Raw genomic sequence first — 20,848 nt, 5'->3', positions numbered from 1 at the left:
TCTAGTCCAGAGACAGGTCTAATGCTTCATTCACCCCGTTAATGCCATTCAGGTCATCCACCTCCTTCCTGCCCTCAGTGCACTTTCGCTGCAGAAAGGCTTGGTGACAGACGGACAGATATGCCACCTACCATTTACTATTCCAGTTTCACCATCTTTTATTGGATACAAAGCCATAAATTCTCTGATGCCCATGTGAGTCTTTAAATACATACTCAGGTACATTCGGCAAAGGGCATCTAGGGGCAATGTGGAACAAAGTGCTGGGATGGTGATGCCTGGGTGGGGCAGATAAGTGGGGCCAGGGAAGGCCCCCTGGGGGCTGGAGGTACAGGCACCACTTCAGAAACAAAACCAAAAATTGCTCTCCACCCCTCTGCCTGATTTGCTTGGGGTGGGGGGAAGCTTCCCTCTCACAGCTCAGGCCCATTGCAACCTGGCTGTGCAGGGAAGGCAGGGCCTAGGGGTCACTTGTGGAGGTCCCCACCAGTGGTTCCCACTAGAGCCAAGCCTACTGGCACCAGCCACAAGGCAAGCCTAGGTCACCTCAGACCTCTGCACCTGAATGCAAGACCCCTGCCAGGGCAGAGCCAAGGCTGGGAAGCCCAAGGCCAAGGCTCCCTGGGGCCTGCCAGCGGTGGACTCATGATGGGGAAGCCTGCCTGATTGTCGGGGCAGTTGGGACTGGCCCGGGTCCCAAGGAGTTGGGGAGGGAATAGGAGCTGGTTGCCTTAGTTGGCCCTGGTATTCTGATCTTCACCCAGTCCTATACCTGATCCTCAGGCAAGGGCTGTAGATGAACACACTTATCCAGGAATAAATAAATACACATGATACACAGCAATATATACAGAAATGCAGGCCTGGGACAAGGCTGGGTGAGAAAGCATGGCCACCAGGGCCAAAGACATGCCAGGCTCCTGGGGAAGGGAAGTTATACTCATCAGGGACTGACAGGCTGGGACAGATCCCATCAGTTTGAGTTTAGTCCTCTGGGCACTTGGGCCCTGCACCCACTCACCATCTCTCCTATGATCACCTCAAGTCCTCCAGGAACTAGGTCTTTGGCACCAATAGTCACTCTGGAAAGGTCTTCAACTTAGCGCCTTGGAAGGATTGGGGCCTGGGCAGCTCCCCACTGTGGCCCAAAGGACTAGAGACCAGGACCAGGGGTACAGTTGGGACCCAAAGGCAAAGGATAGAATCAAACCTTGGAGCAGCAGGCCTTGGGGAAGGAGGTGGCTTTTTTTTTTTTTTTTTTTTTCTCTTAAAGCATCTCCTGCGGGGCTGGCTCAAGCGCCACTCTCGTGGGACTAGAAAAACAAGCTGCCTTGGTCCTTAGGTGGTTTCTCCTGGCTGGTGAAAAGCCACGTTCTGAGCAGCCCACTCCCTCTCCCTCAGGGATCCAGACACACAGCATCTCTTCTGTTCACAGCCCGAAGAAAGCATGATGAAGTCATCAAGCCAAGTGTGCCGAGAACCTCCCCGGAGCTGGGTGGGGCTGGGCTGTGTGGCAGGGAGAGGTGATAGGGACACCATCCATGGCACCTCTACAGATGCCTGGGTCCCTGGAGTAGAGCCTGCCTTGCTTTGCTTTGCTATTCTTCTTTGCATCATTAGGTGTGAGATATGGAGGGCTCTTCTTTGGGTGAGTAAAGGATGAGGTGCTACCAGGGATGCCAGGGGCCTTCCATCCCTATTCCCCATCCTCAGCCCTAGCTGACGGTTGACAAGTGGAACGTCCTAGTCAACGAAAGCTCCCTGCCTCATCCCCATGAGATGTAAAAAATAGCGTTGAGTTGGTGGGGAGGCGGGGTGGGGGTGGGGGGCTTGCAAACCTGCCACTTTCCAGGGCAGGCGTGCAATGAGACACGCTGTGACCTGTGTTCCCATTGGCAGGGGCTTTAGCCTGTGTGATGTGCACTCCCACACATCCTTCACATACTCGGCTAGAAAACATAGGTTGGGGCACTTGGTGGGTTTCCTGGCAACATCTAAACCCATGAGAAGCGAACTTCCCACCAGCCGGAGAGGGAGTCTTGTTCACTCGGCTGCCTGCACTGCTGGTGGTGCTCAGGGCGTTTGCACAAATGAATGAACCTACTACTGGCATCAGCCCTTTCAGGACCACCTTTCTCCCACTCTAGCTCACTACCCACGCACCTTGACTTCCTTTCCCAGGGCTAATGCTGGGCATTCCAGTGGGCACCCACCCAGGGAGAAAATGCCCAAAGCCTTATATTCAGGGATAGAGACTTTCTGGGGAAGAAAAAGTCCCTCAGTAGGGCAGGCTCTGGCTGGCCATGCAGGGCATCTCTTTGTGCTTTGTCCAGGAGACAGGCAGGGCAGCACCTCTGGTCATGGGGTCATGGGGAACAGGGGCTACAGGGGGTGCAGTTGGAAGGCTGGCCTGATGCACCCAGGGCATCCAGGCCCTGAGTGAATCTCCATCTGCAGGCCAGAAAAGTTGTGCTTCTCCTTCCTGTGACTCATTGGGGGCAGGGCTGGGGATGTGGGAGCCAATGGAGCCAGCTGCTCTGGCGTGGGTTTGCCACACAGCCAAGGCTTTGTGCAAGACCTACAGGAAGTTGCCAACATGAGACCCTTGGTATCTGGGGTCTTCAAAGGACAGGGACAGAATAAGCCATGGGAAGAAGTCGTCGACAATGAAAAGAGCCAGGCCAGCTGGGTATGGAGCCAGGGAAGCTGGGTGCACTGTGCAATCTGTGGGGCCTAGCTCGGGAGGACTCATCACAGGGTAACCAAGGGCTGGGTCTTGATGTCCAAGCCAGGTTGTGGCAGCAAGTTGGGTACCTGGAAAGGACTATGAAACTAGAGGAGCCCAGCCCCAGCCAGGACCAGTGCCTAATGGTTAGGGCTGAGAGCCAGTCCTGTGCAGGAGAGAAGAAAACCCTAAGCTGGATCTAGGTGAATGTTTGAAAGAACTTTCCAACAGGTTAGCAGTACCCACAACCTCTGAGCCACTGCAGTTCTGCAGAGGAACTGGGAAGGCCTGAGTCTTTTGAGCCTTAGTGCTGGGACCTGGTCTTGCATGCAAAGGCTAGTAAAACCCCCCACTTGCATTCTGTGTCTTCTCAGCCAAGCAGCTGTGGCTTAGGCCCCGCAACCGCACCAGGCAGAAGGCTCCCAGCAGAGCCCTCGCCGATGGGGCCGGTGGAGACCGAGGAGGGGGACAAGTCCAGTGAGGGTGTTCTTTCTCTCCAGCCTAGCTCCCTACCAGGGCCACATCTTTAAGTAAGCTAGCCAGACAAAGAAGAAGTCAAACCACCCTCCTCCTGGCCTCCCCGGGGCCCCAGCACAGAGGGTAGCACAGTGACTCCCTCCCACCTAGCCTTGGGGACTCAAAGGCCATTGGAGTCCTGCCCAAGCACCTGGATTAGTATCACGTTCCTTCTCACAGGTGACAGAGTTTCCCAGGGTAAGGGCCTTGCCCCTCTAGAGGCTCGGGATTGCTGATAGGTATGGAAACATGTACCTTTTAGCTCGGAATTTAGCTCTGGTGTGTCATGGGGTATGTGGTGGCTAAGAGGCGGGGTCTTGTCTTTTCTACAGCAATAAAAACTTTTTTTCTCTTCCTGGCAATTTTCCCCTTTAGGGAGGATGGTCTCAATGTTCCGTGGAGAAGTTCTAGGTCAAGGTTTTGCCCTTCCAAGCCCACTCCCACTACCTCACTGTACCCCTGCCCCCCACCTTTGGCTGACCACATGCCCAGACCCCTAGGCCTATTTGTTATCCATGGAGAATGTGGACCCAGAGCCCAGGTGGGCTGTCTGAAGAGGGTGTCCCACAGAAGGCTGAGACAGGGCAAGGCAAGAAGAGCCCTCTTTGCCAAGTCTGAGCTGCCTTGCAGAGCTCCCTCTGGGCTGGGGTCTAGCAGAGGTCCCAGACCGGGAGGCTGGGCTTCGGGAAGGGGAGGCCTGCCCAAACAGCCTGAGCAGCCAAGGAGCCACTGGGTGGTTATTGCAAATCCTTGGGGCAATGACACCAGGTGCTGGTGGTGACTCAGCTCCTCTCTGGCTGTGCCCAGATGGCTGTTCCAACTGGGGGTGGGGTAGGGACCAGGGGGTAGCTTCTGTCCAAGCCCCTGCCCTGGAGAGGCATGTCCAGGGTCAAGCCTGTGGCTCCACTGTCCCAGGAAGAGGACAGGAAACTGTCAACCCCTCCTTGTAAGCCAGGGATAACACTAGGCTAGGTCAAGTACAAATCAGGGTCCTTCTGGAGGTCCAAAGAGAGTGCTCTGGTGTGGGGCTGGCAGGGGCCCTGCCGCCCTCCACCCGGGTTAGCAGCCACCTTCCACCTTGATGTGCAGGATCTTAGAGAAGCCCGGCCTCCGTCGCAGGGCCTGCAGACCGAACCCTGGGTTAGTTCCCCTCAGGGCCAGACAGGTGGGGACTTCCCATCACCAGCCCCAACCTAAGGATGCCGCTTGGGATCGGGGGTGGCCTCCGAGCCAGTTCCTCACCTGGAGTTTTGTCACCATGTCCTCAAACAGCTTCTGGGCCTCAGGACTGTTGGGCTCTTTGAAATAATCGGCAATCCCAATCTGGACCACAATGGACTTGAGGTTTCGACAAATGCCTGGGAAAAGGTGGGTAAGGTAGGGACCCATGTTTGGCCTGAGCAGAGGGCCTGCCTCCTTTCCTCTTACTAACGAAACCAGAGCCCTACTGAGAAACAGTCAAGTGCCAGGCGCTGGGAACATAAAGAGAAGAGCAGACCCATGCTGTTCAGGGGCTCAACTGGACAATGGAAGAAGGTGAAGGGTGAGGTCCAAGAGCAGAGGCTGCGGTGGACTCTGGGAGGGTGAGTGGGCAGCAGCCAAGTGTGCAAGTGCTCTGGGAACTTCCCTGGCAGAGGGGACAGTTGTGCTATGGTCTGGGCATTTGGAAATGAATTACAAGCACAGTGAGGATGATGGGTAGCAGAGTGCTTAAAGGACTGTGTGTTGCCATGAGTCAGGGGAGGAGGAGCAAGAAGGTCAGGAGGCTGAGAGGGTCCCAGAGGTCATGGTTTTGGAAGCTGAGCAGTTAGTTCTGGTGGTCAGTTCAGGCCAAGGCCATGAGGCTGAAGGGGAGGGAAGAAGAGGGTCCTGGAGATCATAAGGTCAAGGAAACTTCAGCACTTGGGACATGGAGTCCTCCCAGGGGCCAAACGGTCCTGGATGATGGTCTCACCTGATGAGTGTGAGCAGCCCGAGTTGGGCACTTGTGTCCTCAATGAAGGTAGAAGAATAACTAGGAGTGGACCAGGTAGCTGGAGGGAGGTGGGGCCAGAGGAGGTATGACTTGGAGTCTACACCAGGGGGAGGGGAATCTTTCCCCTGAGGACTGTCTTCAGGGACTCATTATCTCATTTAATCCTCCTACTCATTCTAGAAAGTCAGCTTAGAAGATGGAAACAGAACTCAGAGAAGTATAGTAACTTGCCCGAAGTCACACAGCTAATAAGCAGTAGAATCAGAATTGAGGCCCAGGTCAGTCTACTCCAGAATCTGGTGCTCTTAAACCATTTGTTCTCTTGCCTCTGCCCTTGGCTGGAGGCACACAAGGGGTCAGATGGTGCTGCACAGCTTCTGTCTCCAATGTGGGTGGAGCACAGGCCAATAAATGTCTGTTGAACTGAACTATTTGGACCAGATGCTGGCAGGCCTTGAATGCTGCACTGCCCTCAGAAGGCACTGGTGGCAAAGCCAGGACTAGAACCCTGGTCAGTCTAACCTTAGCACTGGTACTTGCTATCTAGGACTGACAGGAAGTTGGTTATGCTACATGCTGATAAAGCATGGTAAGAGATGACACTTGTACCCCACCCTGCATTCCCCATCACTCACTGTTGAAATGTAGCAGGGCCTTGGGGGTGACAGGGGTGGCCGTGAGCACCAGCATTTCCAGTCCCTTCAGACCTTCCCGACAGACCTCAGCTGCCACCTCCTGGGTGATCTCTGACACATGGTCCAGCTCTAGGACCTGCAGCCGCATGCAGTTTCTCGCTAGGAAGAGGGAAGAAGAGGGGAGGTCCTACTGCAAACTCCCCAGGTTGCCTCCTGCCCAGTGCCCTGATGCTCCCGCCACCACCAAGGCTGCAGCCCCAAGCCCCTCTGGAATTTCAGTATTGCACCCATGACTGCTTGCCATCAACCCCTGCCCCAATCCCAAGGAAAGACTCACCGAGTGATGCCAGGCCCTGCACTCCACAGCCGGCACCCCCAACCCCCAGGGCCCGGAGGTGGGGCCAACAGCGACCGATCATCTGCAGGCAGCGATTACTGAAGCGTGTGGGCTGCTGGCTGGAGAATAGGGGGCAGGAAGGGCTGTCAGGGAAGCCACTAGTTGCATGACACCCCAAGCCTGCTCCTCCTTTGGACCACACTCAGGTAAGGGCCCCACCAACCACTCAGTTGCTCAAGTCAGACACCTGGGATCACCCCAACTCCTCTCTCACCTCCTGCTAAGACCTATGAATTCTAATTCCTGAATAAGTCTTCAACCCACAGCTCAGACCACTGTCAACATTCACGTGGATTATCACCAGTCTCCCTAATTCATCCTCCAAGCTCTTGACAGTGAGCCAGTCATTCCTACATTCTCTCACTCAGTCATTAAGCAAATGGTTCCAAGTGTCTACTACAGCCAAGAACAACTGAGCTAGACCCTGGAGATGTAGTGATGATGATTCAGACAGGGTCCCTGCCCTCAAAGAGTAAACAGGAAGGTGAAGGGGGAACAAAGAATGTTACCCAACTGATGTAATCTATTTTTTAAGATCCAAAATCCCCCAACTGCCTTCTAGATGAAATGGAAAAAATCTAAACCCCTCAGGCAAGGCCTTCCTGACCTTGCCTCAAACTGCCTCTCCACACTTACGGCTCGGCTATGCCCACCACTCACACCAAACTTGCTGTTTCCCTGAAAACTGCATCCCTCAACACTCGCCCAGGCCACAGATATCACTCTGGCTTGGTATTAGGGATGTGGAAATGGACATTTACAGCCTCTGCCATAGCAGTTGAGACAGGTGCCGCAGGAGTGGAGGCAGAGGAGTAGTGACAAATTCTACCAGGGTGTATTTAATGAAGGGACACTAGAAGACCTGGGAGGAGTTGTCACACGGAGTGAGGGCTTGGAGGGCAGGACACAGGGAGCAGAAAAGCCTGATATGTTTGAGGAGCCCCAAGGAGAGCCATGAGTGATCTCACACTCTGGAATCTCCAATAACCAACTCTTTTGTACATTATACACTGACTGCCCTGAACGGCCTTTCATATGCCAAACCAATCTGTCTACTTCTAGCTAGTGTTTACCCAATACTCACTGCAGGCTTGGTGAGCACATCTCATTTGAGCCAGCAACAGTCCTAATAAGGTCAACAGATCTCTAATATCGCCTTCACTATACAGATTGAAAAACCGAGGCACAATCGAGTCACCAAAAGTCGCGCTGTTAGTAAGCCAGGACATGATTCCAGGTCTGATTTTAAGCCTTGCTTCTAACACCTAAATACACAGATTGATGAATGTTTCCCCAGCCAGCTGATAGAATGGGCCCAGATAAACTCATTTCTCAGCCCCAGACCACACCCAATTCTGTCCCTTCCCCACCTCTGCCAGGGCTCACCAGGGGTGAAGTGGCGCCACCTGGAGGGAGACGATCTCTCTGCAACCTGCACCGAGGGCCCAAATGACCTCATGGCCTACAGGGTCTGTGGAGCTCCTGTTGAAAAGACAAAGCTGGGGCCACCCACCCCGGTGGCCTCCGCTCTCTTTTCTGGGGCCACAGAGCCCTTGGATCCCTTTGCCTGAGAGAGGGAAGGGTATGCAGGGTCCAGGGATCCCTTGGGCCAGAGGCCAAGAGGGTATGGGCCTTGCATCTGGTGGGGTGGACTCACCTGTAGGTGACAGCCTGCAGGGCACGGCAGTAGCAGCTGGCCAACCAGAGTGAACGGTCGGTGAGGATGTTAGGACAGTGGGAGATACGCAGGATCAGCAGGTTGCCCCCTGCCGCCTTCAGCAGGGACTCCAGCCCTGCTTCCAGGCAGCCCCTGGGGATGATCAAGAAGTCAGGGAGCTGCTTGTGGCCACCTCCTCCTAAGCATTCACATAATTCTGGGTCTTCGGCCCAGGAGCATTCGCCCACCCACCCACCCACCACGGCCTCACCGGGTGCTCCGGGCATACTCCTCCTTGCTCTCCTTTTTGCCCCGCTGCCGGGGCTTCAGGTTCTGCAGTGTCAGTGAGTGGGCCTGGGTGCACCACTGAGCCAGCATTGACAGGAACTACAGAGAGAGAGGGGTTACCTGCAGATGGGGTGCTGAGTTTGGTTGGCTGGAGGGGGACCAGCTCCAGAATAGGAGGCCTCATGAGAGCATTTCAGGGAGCCAGACAGGAGCTAGGGTATTATAAGCATTGCAAGGCCAGACCTGGAGGGGCTAGACTCAGAGTGGGAAGATCTTTCAGAGCAGGGGTGAGTGGGAGGGCAGGGGCAACGGGCAGGGACAGGCACCTTGGAACAGACTCGGGCATTCTCGAGCAGGACCCGTGTCCAGACGGCAGGGTGGCGGGCCACGAAGCGCCAGTCCCGACAGACCTCGGCGGCATGCAGCAGTGTGCGTGTGTCCAGGTAGGTGAAAATGCAGAACAGGGCAGCTCGCATCTTGAGGATCTCCGGGCTGATGACCTCGTTGGAGCGGGAGGGACTGCCCCTCTCTGCTCGCCGACCCCGCCCACTGCCTCCCTCAGGGCGGGCTGCACAATACCAGAGGGTCAAAGGTGAGTGTCAAGCATCAAAGGGCAGCATGGGGATGTGGGTGGGGAACTGGGATAAGGTGGGAGCTGTAGGAGGAAAGGGCTGAGACACCCATGCTGGGGAACCAGCACCTTGGAAAGAAGGACAAGGGGCCTCTGCTTCCCCTTCCTCTGCATTACCCCCAGAACTAATTTTGCAAATTAGGAAAAGGTGGCCTTTCCTCAAGTAAACTCTTTTTAAGATCATATATCATCACATAGTCCAAACTCACCCCCTAGATGAGGCAGCTGAGTCAAGTTTGGAGAAGGAAAGGGTCTAGAGGGTTAGGGTACAGATGGATAGAAACCAGGCCTCTGTGAACAGAAGGCAGATGGGAAGCTCCCCAGGGCAGTCACAAAGGTACAACCATACACCCTGACCCGAATCCTCTCACCTCCTCACCCTGACCCACCCACATATGTGCATGGCCTTGCGTGCATATGGGAAGGCATGCTCTCCAACTGCTCCAGGGGGCTCAGTGTCTGGAGTCAACACTCAGCTACTCTCCCATAAATGTCAAGGAGCTCACCACATAAATGGACCCCCTAAGATATGGCATCCTTGTGCAAAGTCCAACCTGAGCACGTCGTAATGCAGCACTGCCCTGTCACATGAGTTCCCGCTCCAGGCTTGCAGGGTGCTATGTGGAAGTGCATCATTCTCATTGTGGGATGTCTGAGGCAAGGGGAAAGGAGGTGCAGGAGCCCAGGAGACATACTGCCTCAGTCCTGTGTTCCTTCAGAAGGCCAGTACCAAGGACCTGGTCTCTTTGCCCACCCACCCAGGACTCACCTGAGAGTCGGCAGCTGCTCAATGGCCCAGCCATAGCAGGCCCAGGGCGGGGGGCGTCTGAGGGGCCCTCAGCCTCTGACTCAGTGGTTCGGGAGCCTACATCTGAGACATCACCCTCTTCCCCCTCTGTGCTGTGTCGGCGGGGTCTTCGCTGCCAGTTCTGGATGGCCTGGCGCCGCAGGCCTGAGCTTCGAGTAGGTGGGGCCCGCTCCGAGCCACCATTGGCAGCCTGGGCCCGTGTGCCCAAGCCCCCAGGGCCATTGTCCTCTGGGGCCCCCTCTTCTGGCCGGGGCAACTCGAGACTGTCACTGTCATAGCAGCCTGAGCTCTGGGATGCAGCTGGGACTCGGCTGGAGGCTCTGGGATGGGGTAGACCAAAGAGTAAGGAGAAGGGAGGGCACCAGGTCTGCCCAAACTACCCCCACCACCAGCCAACGGAGACCCACCCGCCCTACTTTCCAAGAGCCCCCTCTGAGTATGGAAAGGCAGACAGAGGTGATCCAGGGAGGATGGGGGTGGGAGGTGCCGAGCCTCCAGACGGGTCAGCCATCCAGTGGGCCAAGGTGAGGGTGGGCTTAGTGGGGTGGGCTAGGCCCAAGGCTTACCCTGTGCTGGGAGAGGAACCATGCCGTGACACTGCATATGTGCTAGGCATGGCCGAGCCTGCGTGGTGTTCTCGCTGTGGGCCCCCAGAGCGGGAGGGAAAGGAAGGGAAGCAGAGGAGGCAAGAGGATGAGAAGGAGCAGGAGGAACAGGACACAAGACGGAGAGAAGAGAAGAGAGAAGAAGGAAAAAAGTTGGGAAAGATGGACAAATAGACAGACAGACAGCCCAGAGAGGTAGGCTCACCAGCCCCCTCCCTGCAGCCGCCCAGCACCCCAGACCCGGCTTGTGGCTCCTGGGCTCTCATTTACAGAGATGGACAGAGATAGACTCCTGAATCACACCTCACTATAGTCTCAGGGGCCTGTACTTCTGCCCAGTCGGAGGTTCTGCCCTTTTCCTAGTCCCCTACTTCAGGCCTGCAGCTGCTCATGGGGAAGAGCCAAAAAAGGGAAGCATGGAGCATTACAGGGGGGGATGTCAGGCCACATGTGAGAGGAGTTTATGGGGGCCCGGTGTGCAGATGGAGGAAGGAAGATAGGTGGGAACTCACCAATCTGCCTGGGACTCGGGTCCCGGGCCCAGCGCCACTTCCCCCAGCTCCACGGCCCAGGCTGGTACTTGGTGTGCTGCCACAGCTGCTGCTGATGACCTGCAGCTGCCGTTCAGCGCGGTCAGCCCGCTCAAGGAGCTCCTCAATGAACTGCTGCAGCCGCAGCTTGGCGCTGGCCTCCCGTGCCGCCGTCTCCTTCAGGAACTGGTCGATCTGCACCACCTCCCTGGGCCCAGAGCAATCTCTTACCCCACTGCCTTGGCCTCGCTGCCCAGCCACCCTCTGGAGGAGGCCCTGGCCAGAGGGGAGCAACATGGGTACAGCTGCCCACTGGGTCTGCTCATGGGCACGTGGGTACATGCAGAACAGGCCCGGGCACGCTGCCTCACACAATGGCACACACAGAAATGCCTGCATATACTCCAAGTCACACACTCACACCCCACCCAGCCAGCCCCAAACACAAAACTAGACACCCTTGCTCCCCACAGAAATCCTTAGGCATAACAGTCACCTCTTCCCTCCAGACACACTCACAGGTGTACACAATCACACAGCCATGTAGACAGCCCCACGCACTCCTGTACCTGTACACATATCGCGTTCATTCACAGGCACCCGGTCGGAGACAGGCACAGTCCCAACAACACATTCAAAAACGCGCACGTGTGCGCATGCACACGCACGCGCGCACGCACACACACACACACACACACACACACACACACACACATACACACTTTCAGAAATGTTCTCAGATGCAGAAGCATACTTCCAGTTATACCAACCTCCAGGAGTTGCACGTACACACAGCACAAGAGTCACAAGAGTATTTACTCCCGAATGAATTCAGTTGTTCATGCTTCCACACAACCTTGATGAGGACCTCCTTGGTGCCAAGCACTGTCCTAGGTATTGAGGACTGGGCAGTGAACAAAGCAGAGAAAAACTCCTGTCCCCATGAAGCTTATATCACTATGAGGACAGATTAATAACACCTACATATTTCATAATTCTACATTTAAAGACCAGAGAAATAAAGAGACGCCAGCAAAGAAGACTGAGAAGAAGCAGACAAAAGACAGAAGGAGATCCAAGAAGATTATCCTGGAAGCCAAGTGAAAGAAAGCGTTTCAAGGATTAGCTGTGTTAAACACTGCTGATGGGCCAATTAAGATGATGGCTTGGCTTTGGCAACTTGAAGATTGTTGGTGACATGGAGGACGGTGGTGGAGGTGGATACCTGATCAAGAGTGGGTTCAAGAGAGAATGTGAGGAAAGGAATTGGAGATAAGGAACGTAACACTTTCACGAGTTGTTCTCTGTAAGGAGGAGAGAAAAGGGTCAGCTCAAGGGGGAGGTAGGGTTATGTATGGCCGATGGGAGAAATGAGCTTGTTTGTATGCTTTTAGGAATGACAGTAGATAGAGAAAATCTGATGAGGGCAAAGGGAAAGGGGCAAGATGGAAGAGGATCCGGCCATAACGCAAAAGCTGGCCTTGGCTAGAATAGAGAATGAGAAGCCGTCTTCACAGGCAGGCACACGGCCATACTGCCGTGGTCTGGCAGTCCTAAAACACACACTTATGACACCATCTTGGCCCCACACGCACCATCACGCACACGCACTCACACTCACGGTGGTGGCAGTGACACACACAGTCACCCACTCAGGAACATTCGTGGGAACGTCCACCACAAGGCCCTGCGGGCCACTCACTGCTGCTTGCGGCTCAGCTCCTGCTCCTTGTGCACCAGGTCCTGCTTGAGCGAGGCCAGCAGCTCCACACTCACGTCCACCTGGCGCGAGAGCTCAGACGCACGCTCCTCCAGCTCCTCCTTCTCACGCCCCAGTCGCGCGCTCTCCTGTCGCGCAGTCTCCAGCTCCGCTGCCTTGCGCTCCAGCTCGGCCTGCAGCCGGCCCACCTGGCCTGCGATCTTTTGCTCCACCTCCTCGCTCAGCCGCTCCAGCCGCCTGTCCACCTCCAGTTTTTCCAGCGCGCGGATCTTGAGGCGCGCCAGGCCTTCCTCGTAAGCCACATCCGCGGGTGATGGAGACGCGGGAGAAGCGGATGCGGGCCCGGGGCAAGGGCCGGGGCCAGAGCCGGGAGGTGGCGTCGAGCACGCGGAGGAGGTCACGGACTTGCGGGCGAACAGCTCTCCCAGTGGGATCTCAATCTCGCGCAGCGCGTAGCGCGCGGCGGCGGTGGGCACGAGGCCCGGCTCTGCCAGCTCCTCGCAGGGCAGGCTGGCAGGCACCAGGTCGCCGGGAAAGTGGGCGAGAGGTGCGTGGTGGTGGTGGTGGTGTAGCAAGTGGGGCGCGGCCGGCGACGGCCCGGCGGCCTGCTCCTTGCCCTGGAAGGACGTGCTCTCGAAGACCTCGCGCCGGGCACCCGGCACGGCCAGCAGGGCGGCAGGCTCGGGCGCCAGCGGGAAGCCTGAGGCAGCAGCGGCTGCAGCCGCAGCGGCGGCGCCATCGCAGATGCTGTTGGTCTTGGAGAGGATGTAGAGCGTCTCGTAGGTGTGGCTGTACTCCAGGTGCGCGCGCAGTGATGACAGGCTCCGGAAGCGCTTGTGCTCCCCGCAGCGGGGGCAGCGGTAGGGCAGGTCCAGCGAGGCCATGGCCCCGCCGCCCGCGTGGCGCCCAGGCTCCACTGCGGCCGCCCCACTGGTCAGCCGGGCGCACTCATGGGGGGCCGTGGGCGAGCCCCCCTGCGGGATCAGGAAGGCTCAGGTCACCCGCAGCCAGGGGCAAGGAGACTAGAAGAGAGGGAGGGAGTAAGTCTTAGGAGGGAGTAGCCCCGCGCCCCCTCCTCCCACCCCATATCTCCCACCCGTGAGGAAACTGACTTCCCCAGAAAACACGTGCCCAGAAGAGAGGGGCGAGGGGAGACCCATGGCCTAATCTTCCAGAGGGGGCTGGCCTGCTCTGGTACCTGTGTGAGGGTCTTTACATGTACGAGAGTGAGAAAGAATGAGAATTCTTTAAGAAAAAATAAAGGCATTAGTTTTATTTTTAATAGTTCCAACCTGGACATAATCCAAGTCCCCATCACCAGCAGAATGAATAAACTGTGGTATATTCATAATAAAATATTACCCAGCAGTAAGAAAAGGAACCACTGGTACATGCAACAACATGGATGAATCCATTCAATGTATGTTACATGAAAGAAGCCAGACCAGACTGCATACTGTAGGATTCCATACACGTGGATTCAAGAACAGATTAAATTGAAGATAATAAAGTCAGATAGAGGTAAGTTACCTCTGGGGGAGCTATAGACTGAGAAGGGATAGGAGGGAACCTTATGTGATGCTGAAACTTCTGTGACATTCTATACCTTGATCTGAGTGGTGGTTATACAGATGTATACATATGTAAACAATCAAGCTGTACACTTAAGATGAATGCACTATATGTATTATCTCAAAAGAAAATATCCTTAAAAGAAGATGCTTATTTCCATGCCATGCAAACCACACCCATAAGATAGCCTGGACTATTGGTACCATGTTGCAGTGATCAGGATGTTACTTCACCTGATAATACCTCTGTATGTATGTGTCACTGTTTGTTCCTCTCCCTGCTTCTGTACCACATCCTCCCATCCCTGCCACTCCAGGCACCTAGGTCTTTTTTCTCAGATTTCTTTGCTAGATTGGTTTCCATTAAGTGCCCTTGTCCTCCCCAGGCCCCTTCTTGCAAGGGCCACGATATTTGTCTTACCCAGGCCCCTTCTGGCACAATTCACCAACCACCCTTCCCGGAATCCCACCCTTGGTCACCCTAAACTCCTGCTACCCATCCCTTCTTATCTCTGGCTTCTGGTCACCCCTCCCCTGCCTCATGGGGTCTATACTCCATTCCTCACTGCCATCCTCTTCCTAACTGCCCACAATCGAGTTTCAACCACCTTTTGCTGTCTCTATGCTCCACCAGATCACAGACACTGTGTGCTAGTCAGACAATTCAGCTGACGCCAAGAGTCTTTACCCACTTGGTCCTTTGGCTGATGATACTCCGGATCCCTCTATCTTTACAGGCTGCTCCTCATTTGGGTTCTCTGACCTCCTCTTCTTGCTAATCTTCCTGTCTCTCTGATGGGAGGTTGGCCTTCATACCCTCTTTGCCTCTATCCTCTTCCCAGGCAGTCTCATTCACTCCCACAGATTAACTCAGACCTTTTAAGCCATTGAGTCTCAGTTCTGCCTCCCCATCCCAACCTGTTCTTGAATTCTGTTTGCTCTGGCATTTCCATATGGATATATGGGTGGATGTCTGCTTCCTTTGCCAGCCTAGAACCCAGTCCTCTTCCTGAGAACAGCACGCTGCTTAAACCTTGGGGAACCATTCTTCCTTCCCCACTCAGTCCACGCTCTAGGTGGGGGTTGATGGTCTACCCCTGGCTCCAGGGGTAAGAATGATATAGGCCTGGCCAATCAGAGTCCTGGGATGGGCACAGATCACCCAACTTGAGTTAATGAGTCTTTTCTCATTGAGTCAATGAGTCATTTCTCCAAGACTTCTCTGGGACTACTGGAGGAAAGCATTCTCTTTGGGCTCAAGTTTCTAAGTTGATGGGGAGGGTCAAAGCTGTGAGGGCCACCTTTGGGAGGAACCACCTGGGAATGAGGCCAAAACAAAGAAGCAGAACTGAGATGGAGAAAGAGAATCCTCACAGACACTGAGATCCTGGTCTGATCAGTTCTATAAGCAAGTCAACTCCCTTTTATGCTTAAGCCAGATGGAATTGGTTCTGTGTTAGTGGCACCAGGAAAAAATCCTAACCCAGAAATTAAAATCAGAAAAGGAATTTTTAAAAAGTAATAGACCTTAAGAAGGAATTCATTGAACTAAGGGTGGGGGAGTAAGATAGTACTGATTTTCTTACTCAGGAGTTGGTGAACCCTACTACACAGCAACAAAGCAGCTCGTTAAACTCTCTCTCTGCCTCTGGAATACAGATGAGGTTCCTACCAAGGTTGAAACTTTGGATACTGTAGAAAAATGTCATGATATCGGGGTGTGGCTTTTCCCATGGCCTCAGTACGGTCCAAGAAGAAACAGACACACTCTGGCTGAAAGGGACCCATCAGAAAGCAGAAGGAAGAAAACTGCTTTGCTCAGAGAAGCACTTTGTGCCTGAGGCCAGTAATCCAATATGGCTGAGAGTCAGATAATTAAGAGCCAGTTCTCTGCTTCTAGCTAAAGTTAGCTCAAGCAAAGACAGGAAGGCTGGAAACACAGAGTGAGTGAGACAAACCTGGGGCCTGAGAGGCTCTTGACTCCTCAACTTCTGAGCCCCTTCTGCTGTGCCCCCACCCCAGCTCACAGAGGCAACCATTGCTTCCATTATAAGCAGCCTCCCGCTGGGCAGGAGAAGCAAATGAACTCCCCCTCCCACCCTAGAGTAGGGGTTTGAATTGCCCTGTGGCAGAGGCCTAAGTAGAGGCCACAAAAGTGTAGGCTCCAGGGGTGTGTAGAGCACCAAAGCCTGTTGCTAAGAGACAACCCCTCCTCCTTCCCCAACACCATCACCAGGGACTCCATTCAAGAATTGTAACTTCCAGTGAGGTCTCTAGTTTGGTTAATAGCTCTGGGGATGACTGAATGCAAATTGACTGAAAGCTTCCTAATGATGAAGAGAATTGTATTGCCAGAAAAAATAAGAACCGCAAAGCTAGAAAACAAAGGCCAGGGAACACTTAGCCTCTAAAGTTCCCCACCCACCAAATCTGCACCAATGAAAGGGGGACTCCTCAGTGCTCCTCAGTGGCCACAGAGCACAAAGGACAAGGGCAGCTCTCTGAGACAGCAGAACAAGAGCAGCCAATAGGGGACCAGAGAACCTCATTGTAGCCAACTGGCCAAGCATGTGGCCCATGCTATGGACCTATGACCCCTGAGTTTTTCCTTATCTCCCCTCTTCAACTGGAAGGATGTTTGTTCTTTCAGCTGTCAGCTATCTTATTTTTTCTCCATCATTGTAGTCTGACCATAGAGTGAAAGACCATGAGGGGCTAGCTCAGTACTTTGCCAAATAGCGCACCAACAAGATCTTGAATTGTGGCTAGATGTGGTAACTGATGAGAACTTGGAATGTCTCCTTCTGGAGAAGGGACAGTATGTTTTAAGTTTTGTGAGGGGATAGCTGCATTATGATAAACAGAAATTTTAAAAAACTTACATAAGAAGATCCGTGTAGACCGTAGGCAGCCAACAGGTGAAATGTAGTGAACATGTATTGTTTTAGCTGGTCAGCTCCAATCCCCCTTTGTGGATAGATCCCCAAATTTTCGCTTAGAGAACAATTCCCCCCACTTTGAATCATTGTTTGGATAGACTTGACCCCAGCCCCTAGCTCCAGGGGCGCACACATGACCTCAGCCTGTTCATCGGTCACAGTGATCATTCAGTAATGGGCCTGTGCTCAGCTGGTAGAATGTGAACCTGGATCTGCTAGTGGCAGTTTATGTCCTCTCTTTGGGCAAGAAGAAAAAGACTCCTGATGACCTCCCTTGAGCATCCAGATCCAGGCGTGCCTGAAATTTTAACCCAGGAATTGTCTAGAGTATTGATTGGCTTTTACTTTTATTTATGGTCTTCATTGATATATTAAAGTTTAAAGTTTGCTTCAGTAAAATTTTTTTGCTTTTTGCTTTTGTCCTAATGCTTAGGAAGTCCATCTTTCCCAAAATTTACATATGTTTTCTTTTAGTGCTTTGTGATTCCTTTTTGTAAAAGTCCAGAAATTTTTTTTAAATTAAGGACTTTAAACAAATAATCATAATGAATCATAATGCCATAAACTGCCAATGACTTGGTAGCATGAAAATACCTCATTTGTGTGGTTTCTTTTTATATACTGGAGTTTTAGCTACCTATAAATTTTTGGTATGTGTGGTGAGACAAGGATTAAAAAAAAAAAAACTTTTTAAAATGGACATTTACATATATATTCAAAAATAGAGAGAATATGATGATGAATTCCTATGTACCTATCTTCCAATTTCAACTATCAACTCATGGCCAATTTTGTTTTACCTGTACACTACTCCCCTGCCTCACAATTCCCCCATCTGCCACTGGATAATTTTGAGCAAATCCTAGATATCATATTGTTTCACCTAAAATACCTTAGTCTGTAAATGACAGGGACTTAAAGTTCTTTTTTAAAAAACTAATATTTAGTAATTGTTCTAACTTCACCTTCCTCTAGCTTTATTAAAACCCCAAAAGTAGCCTTGAGAGTTAAATCCAAAAGATGGTTTTCTGAAAAGATAGACAAAATAAATAGCCCTCTGGTAAATTCAAAGAGAAAAAAGAAAGACAGAAAACAAATACATAACACTATAATGAGAAAAGGGATATAAATGACAGATGTTTTTTTCAAACTACTGAATTGCTACCAGGTACAACTCTTGGCCCCAATTTTTGAAAATCTGGATGATCTGAATGCTTTTCTAGGAAAATGTAAATTATCTTAATTGATTCAAGAAGAAATAGAAAACCTGAATAGACTAATAACTATAGATAAAACTGAAGAAGTTGGCAAAGTGACCAGGGATATTATAAATAGAATTCAGTTTACATACACACAACTGTTCATGAATAGGATTATTCTGTAATGCATGGCAGCCTGGTGTCAGGGTACCTGTATATGCCTGTACATCCAAGCTAAGTTCTGGTCCCTCCTGTGGGAGCATCTTTCGGGGCCTCCCCTCCCCATGTCCCGTTTGCCTGCACAGCACCTTATTAGAGTAGGGAAAGGGAAAAATTTGGGGGTATAGGCCTGTGTGTCGATGTGCAAAGCAGAGGAAAGAAGGGGCTTCTAGGGTCCAGGTGGCTCTTCACCTGAGGCCAGCTAGCCCCAGTTTCCCTCCATCAGCTGGAGCTGAGGAATGACTATGAATGATTCTTAGGAATATTTTTGCCTAGATGTACACACCTCAGCATGAACACGAAGCTTTGCCCGAATGCAGACATGAGAGGGATGGAGGCAGGGGGAGGAGGGAGAAGAAGTAAAAGAAAAACAGAAGTGTCATCTATTCAAATTCCATCACAATCCTGTACTATGAGCACCATGACATAACAGTCGATTTTCCTTTGTATACTAGTCTCCCCAAATCAGCAACCTCTGCAGCCCTGAGATCTGCCTCCTTTTTCAGCCTATCCCTGCCTCCTCAGCACCCTCAGGACCTGTTATTCTCCCTCCCCCATCTGAGATGCCTATCTCAAGTCTACTTTTGTTTAAGTCCAGTTCAAGGTCTTCTTTGGGTAGAAGAACCAGTCAGAAGCATTATCGTTATTTTTAATGCTTTCAAGTGTCTGAGCTTCATCTCTTCAAACAAGACCAACCATCTCAAGATGTGTGTCTTCTCTGGCTCCTGTCGACTGTCGCATTTTCGCATGTTGACTGCCAGAAATACAGATAATCTTGCATTTTCCTGACTTCCACTACCACATGGTCACTGAGAATTTCTGCAGTGGATGTTATTATTTTTATCTGTTCAGCAAGTCATCTTCACCTTCTAGTAATAGCAACATCTTGTCCTTTCCTCGGTAAGCTATTGCTCCCTACTCCATGTGGTTCTGACTGGGCTGCCAGTCCTAGTAGGATGGACACATGACCCAGGCCTGGCCAATCATAGTCTCCCATCTTCTTGGCCATAATGATTGACCCAGGGATGGGCACATTCCTCAGGCTGAGCCAACAGAGTCTTTCACTGGGAATTTATATATTTAAACAGTCCTCTTGTCCCTCTGGGATCACATGCTGGGATGATCTATGACCTGCCTATGGCTTTGTGCAATCTTTACCCACCATGGAGAAAATTCGCGCGTGGTGGGGAAAAAATGTGGCAACACTCAGAGTGAGGCTGAGCCAAGAGCTGGAGAGTCCTTACTCTAACTTTGAGAACCTAGGTAGTTATGCACAAAACCTACTCATCCCCACTTCTTTCTAGTTATATGAATTGGTACATATCTTTTTTTGCTTAAAGTAGTTTGGGTTAGATTTCTGTTACTTGCAATCAAAAGTCCTGATACTCTTGCAGATCTGTATTTCTAACCTAGAATTCTCTCCTAAGCTCTATTCACATGGATTCACTCAACGTATATTTCTGAGTACCTGCTTTGTGCCACAAACTATGCCAGGTGTTGTGCTTGGTATGTTGAGGACACACAGGACAACAAGATCCATTCCTTGCCTTCAACAAGCTTGTGATCTCCTGGGGCAGACTAAGATATTAGATGATATAGCCATGAGATAAAAGTTATGTAAGAGGCAGGAGCAGGATTCAACACTTAGCTTGAGGAAATGGAGGTTTGGGGAACCCCCAGAGGTGGTAGCACCTAGGCTGACTCTTCAAGAGTAAAGTAGTCAAGTGAAGAAGGGCAATTATGAGGTTGAGGAGGGGGAAGAAAGGCATCCTGAGCAGTGGAAACAGCATGTACAAGGGCAAGTGAGAAAGAGTATGCCTCCTTCAGGGAACAGAAACGTCAAACATTGTTTGTCTCAATTACTGCTATGTCCCCAGCACTTACATCAGTGCCTGGCATAGGGAAGGTACTCAGTAAGTGTTTCTGGAATGATGGACTGGCAAGGACTTAATAAGAGGTACAGTTTAGAGAATGTACTACAGAGGGCCAAGGTCAGGAAGAAAGCTGTTGAACATTGGAAGTGGAAATTGTTAGCTAAGGTAGCAGGAGTGCAAATGGGGAGAAGGCTGGCTATAGGAGCAATTAAGGAAGGAGAGTCAAGAAGGCTTGGTGACAGAATGATTCTGGAAGGTGGAAGGTATGAGAGGGAAGTCAAGAATCAGGCTCGGGTTTGGGTTTTGAGCATCTAGGTAGATGGGGAAGTGGGAAAATGAAAAATGGCAGGTTTGGGGGTGAGATAATTAGTTTGGTTATAGATTCCATGAGTTTGAGGTTCCAGTGGGCCTTGAAAGTGGAGATATTCAGTACATAGTTTGCAATATGGAGCCAAAAAATACGGTTTTGGCAACTTGAGCATGAAAAGAGAAATGGATGAGCAGGACCAGGGAAACGGTGCAGAGAGAGGGGAGCAAGGGGGAAAAGTAGACCTTCAGA

The 20,848-nt window shown here is 52.1% G+C and overlaps 1 protein-coding gene across 1 annotated transcript; it reads right to left on the bottom strand.

Moving 5' to 3' along the window:
• Nucleotides 1–1,837: 1,837 nt before the first annotated feature.
• FBXO41 (F-box protein 41) lies at nucleotides 1,838–13,371 on the bottom strand. Its single transcript, XM_011358152.2, has 12 exons — nucleotides 12,470–13,371; nucleotides 10,750–10,975; nucleotides 10,199–10,272; nucleotides 9,594–9,952; nucleotides 8,520–8,761; nucleotides 8,177–8,292; nucleotides 7,906–8,058; nucleotides 7,635–7,730; nucleotides 6,189–6,307; nucleotides 5,852–6,010; nucleotides 4,484–4,599; nucleotides 1,838–4,363 (listed from the first exon to the last, which is right to left on the bottom strand). Exons 1-12 carry the CDS (start codon nucleotides 13,369–13,371, stop codon nucleotides 4,301–4,303), a joined length of 2,625 nt encoding a protein of 874 aa, XP_011356454.1. The 3' UTR covers nucleotides 1,838–4,300.
• Nucleotides 13,372–20,848: the final 7,477 nt, after the last annotated feature.

This window comes from Pteropus vampyrus, unplaced genomic scaffold (genome assembly GCF_000151845.1).
Source record: "Pteropus vampyrus isolate Shadow unplaced genomic scaffold, Pvam_2.0 Scaffold37, whole genome shotgun sequence".
Classification (NCBI taxonomy): domain Eukaryota; kingdom Metazoa; phylum Chordata; class Mammalia; order Chiroptera; family Pteropodidae; genus Pteropus; species Pteropus vampyrus.
This window is presented reverse-complemented; position numbering and strand designations above follow the sequence as displayed.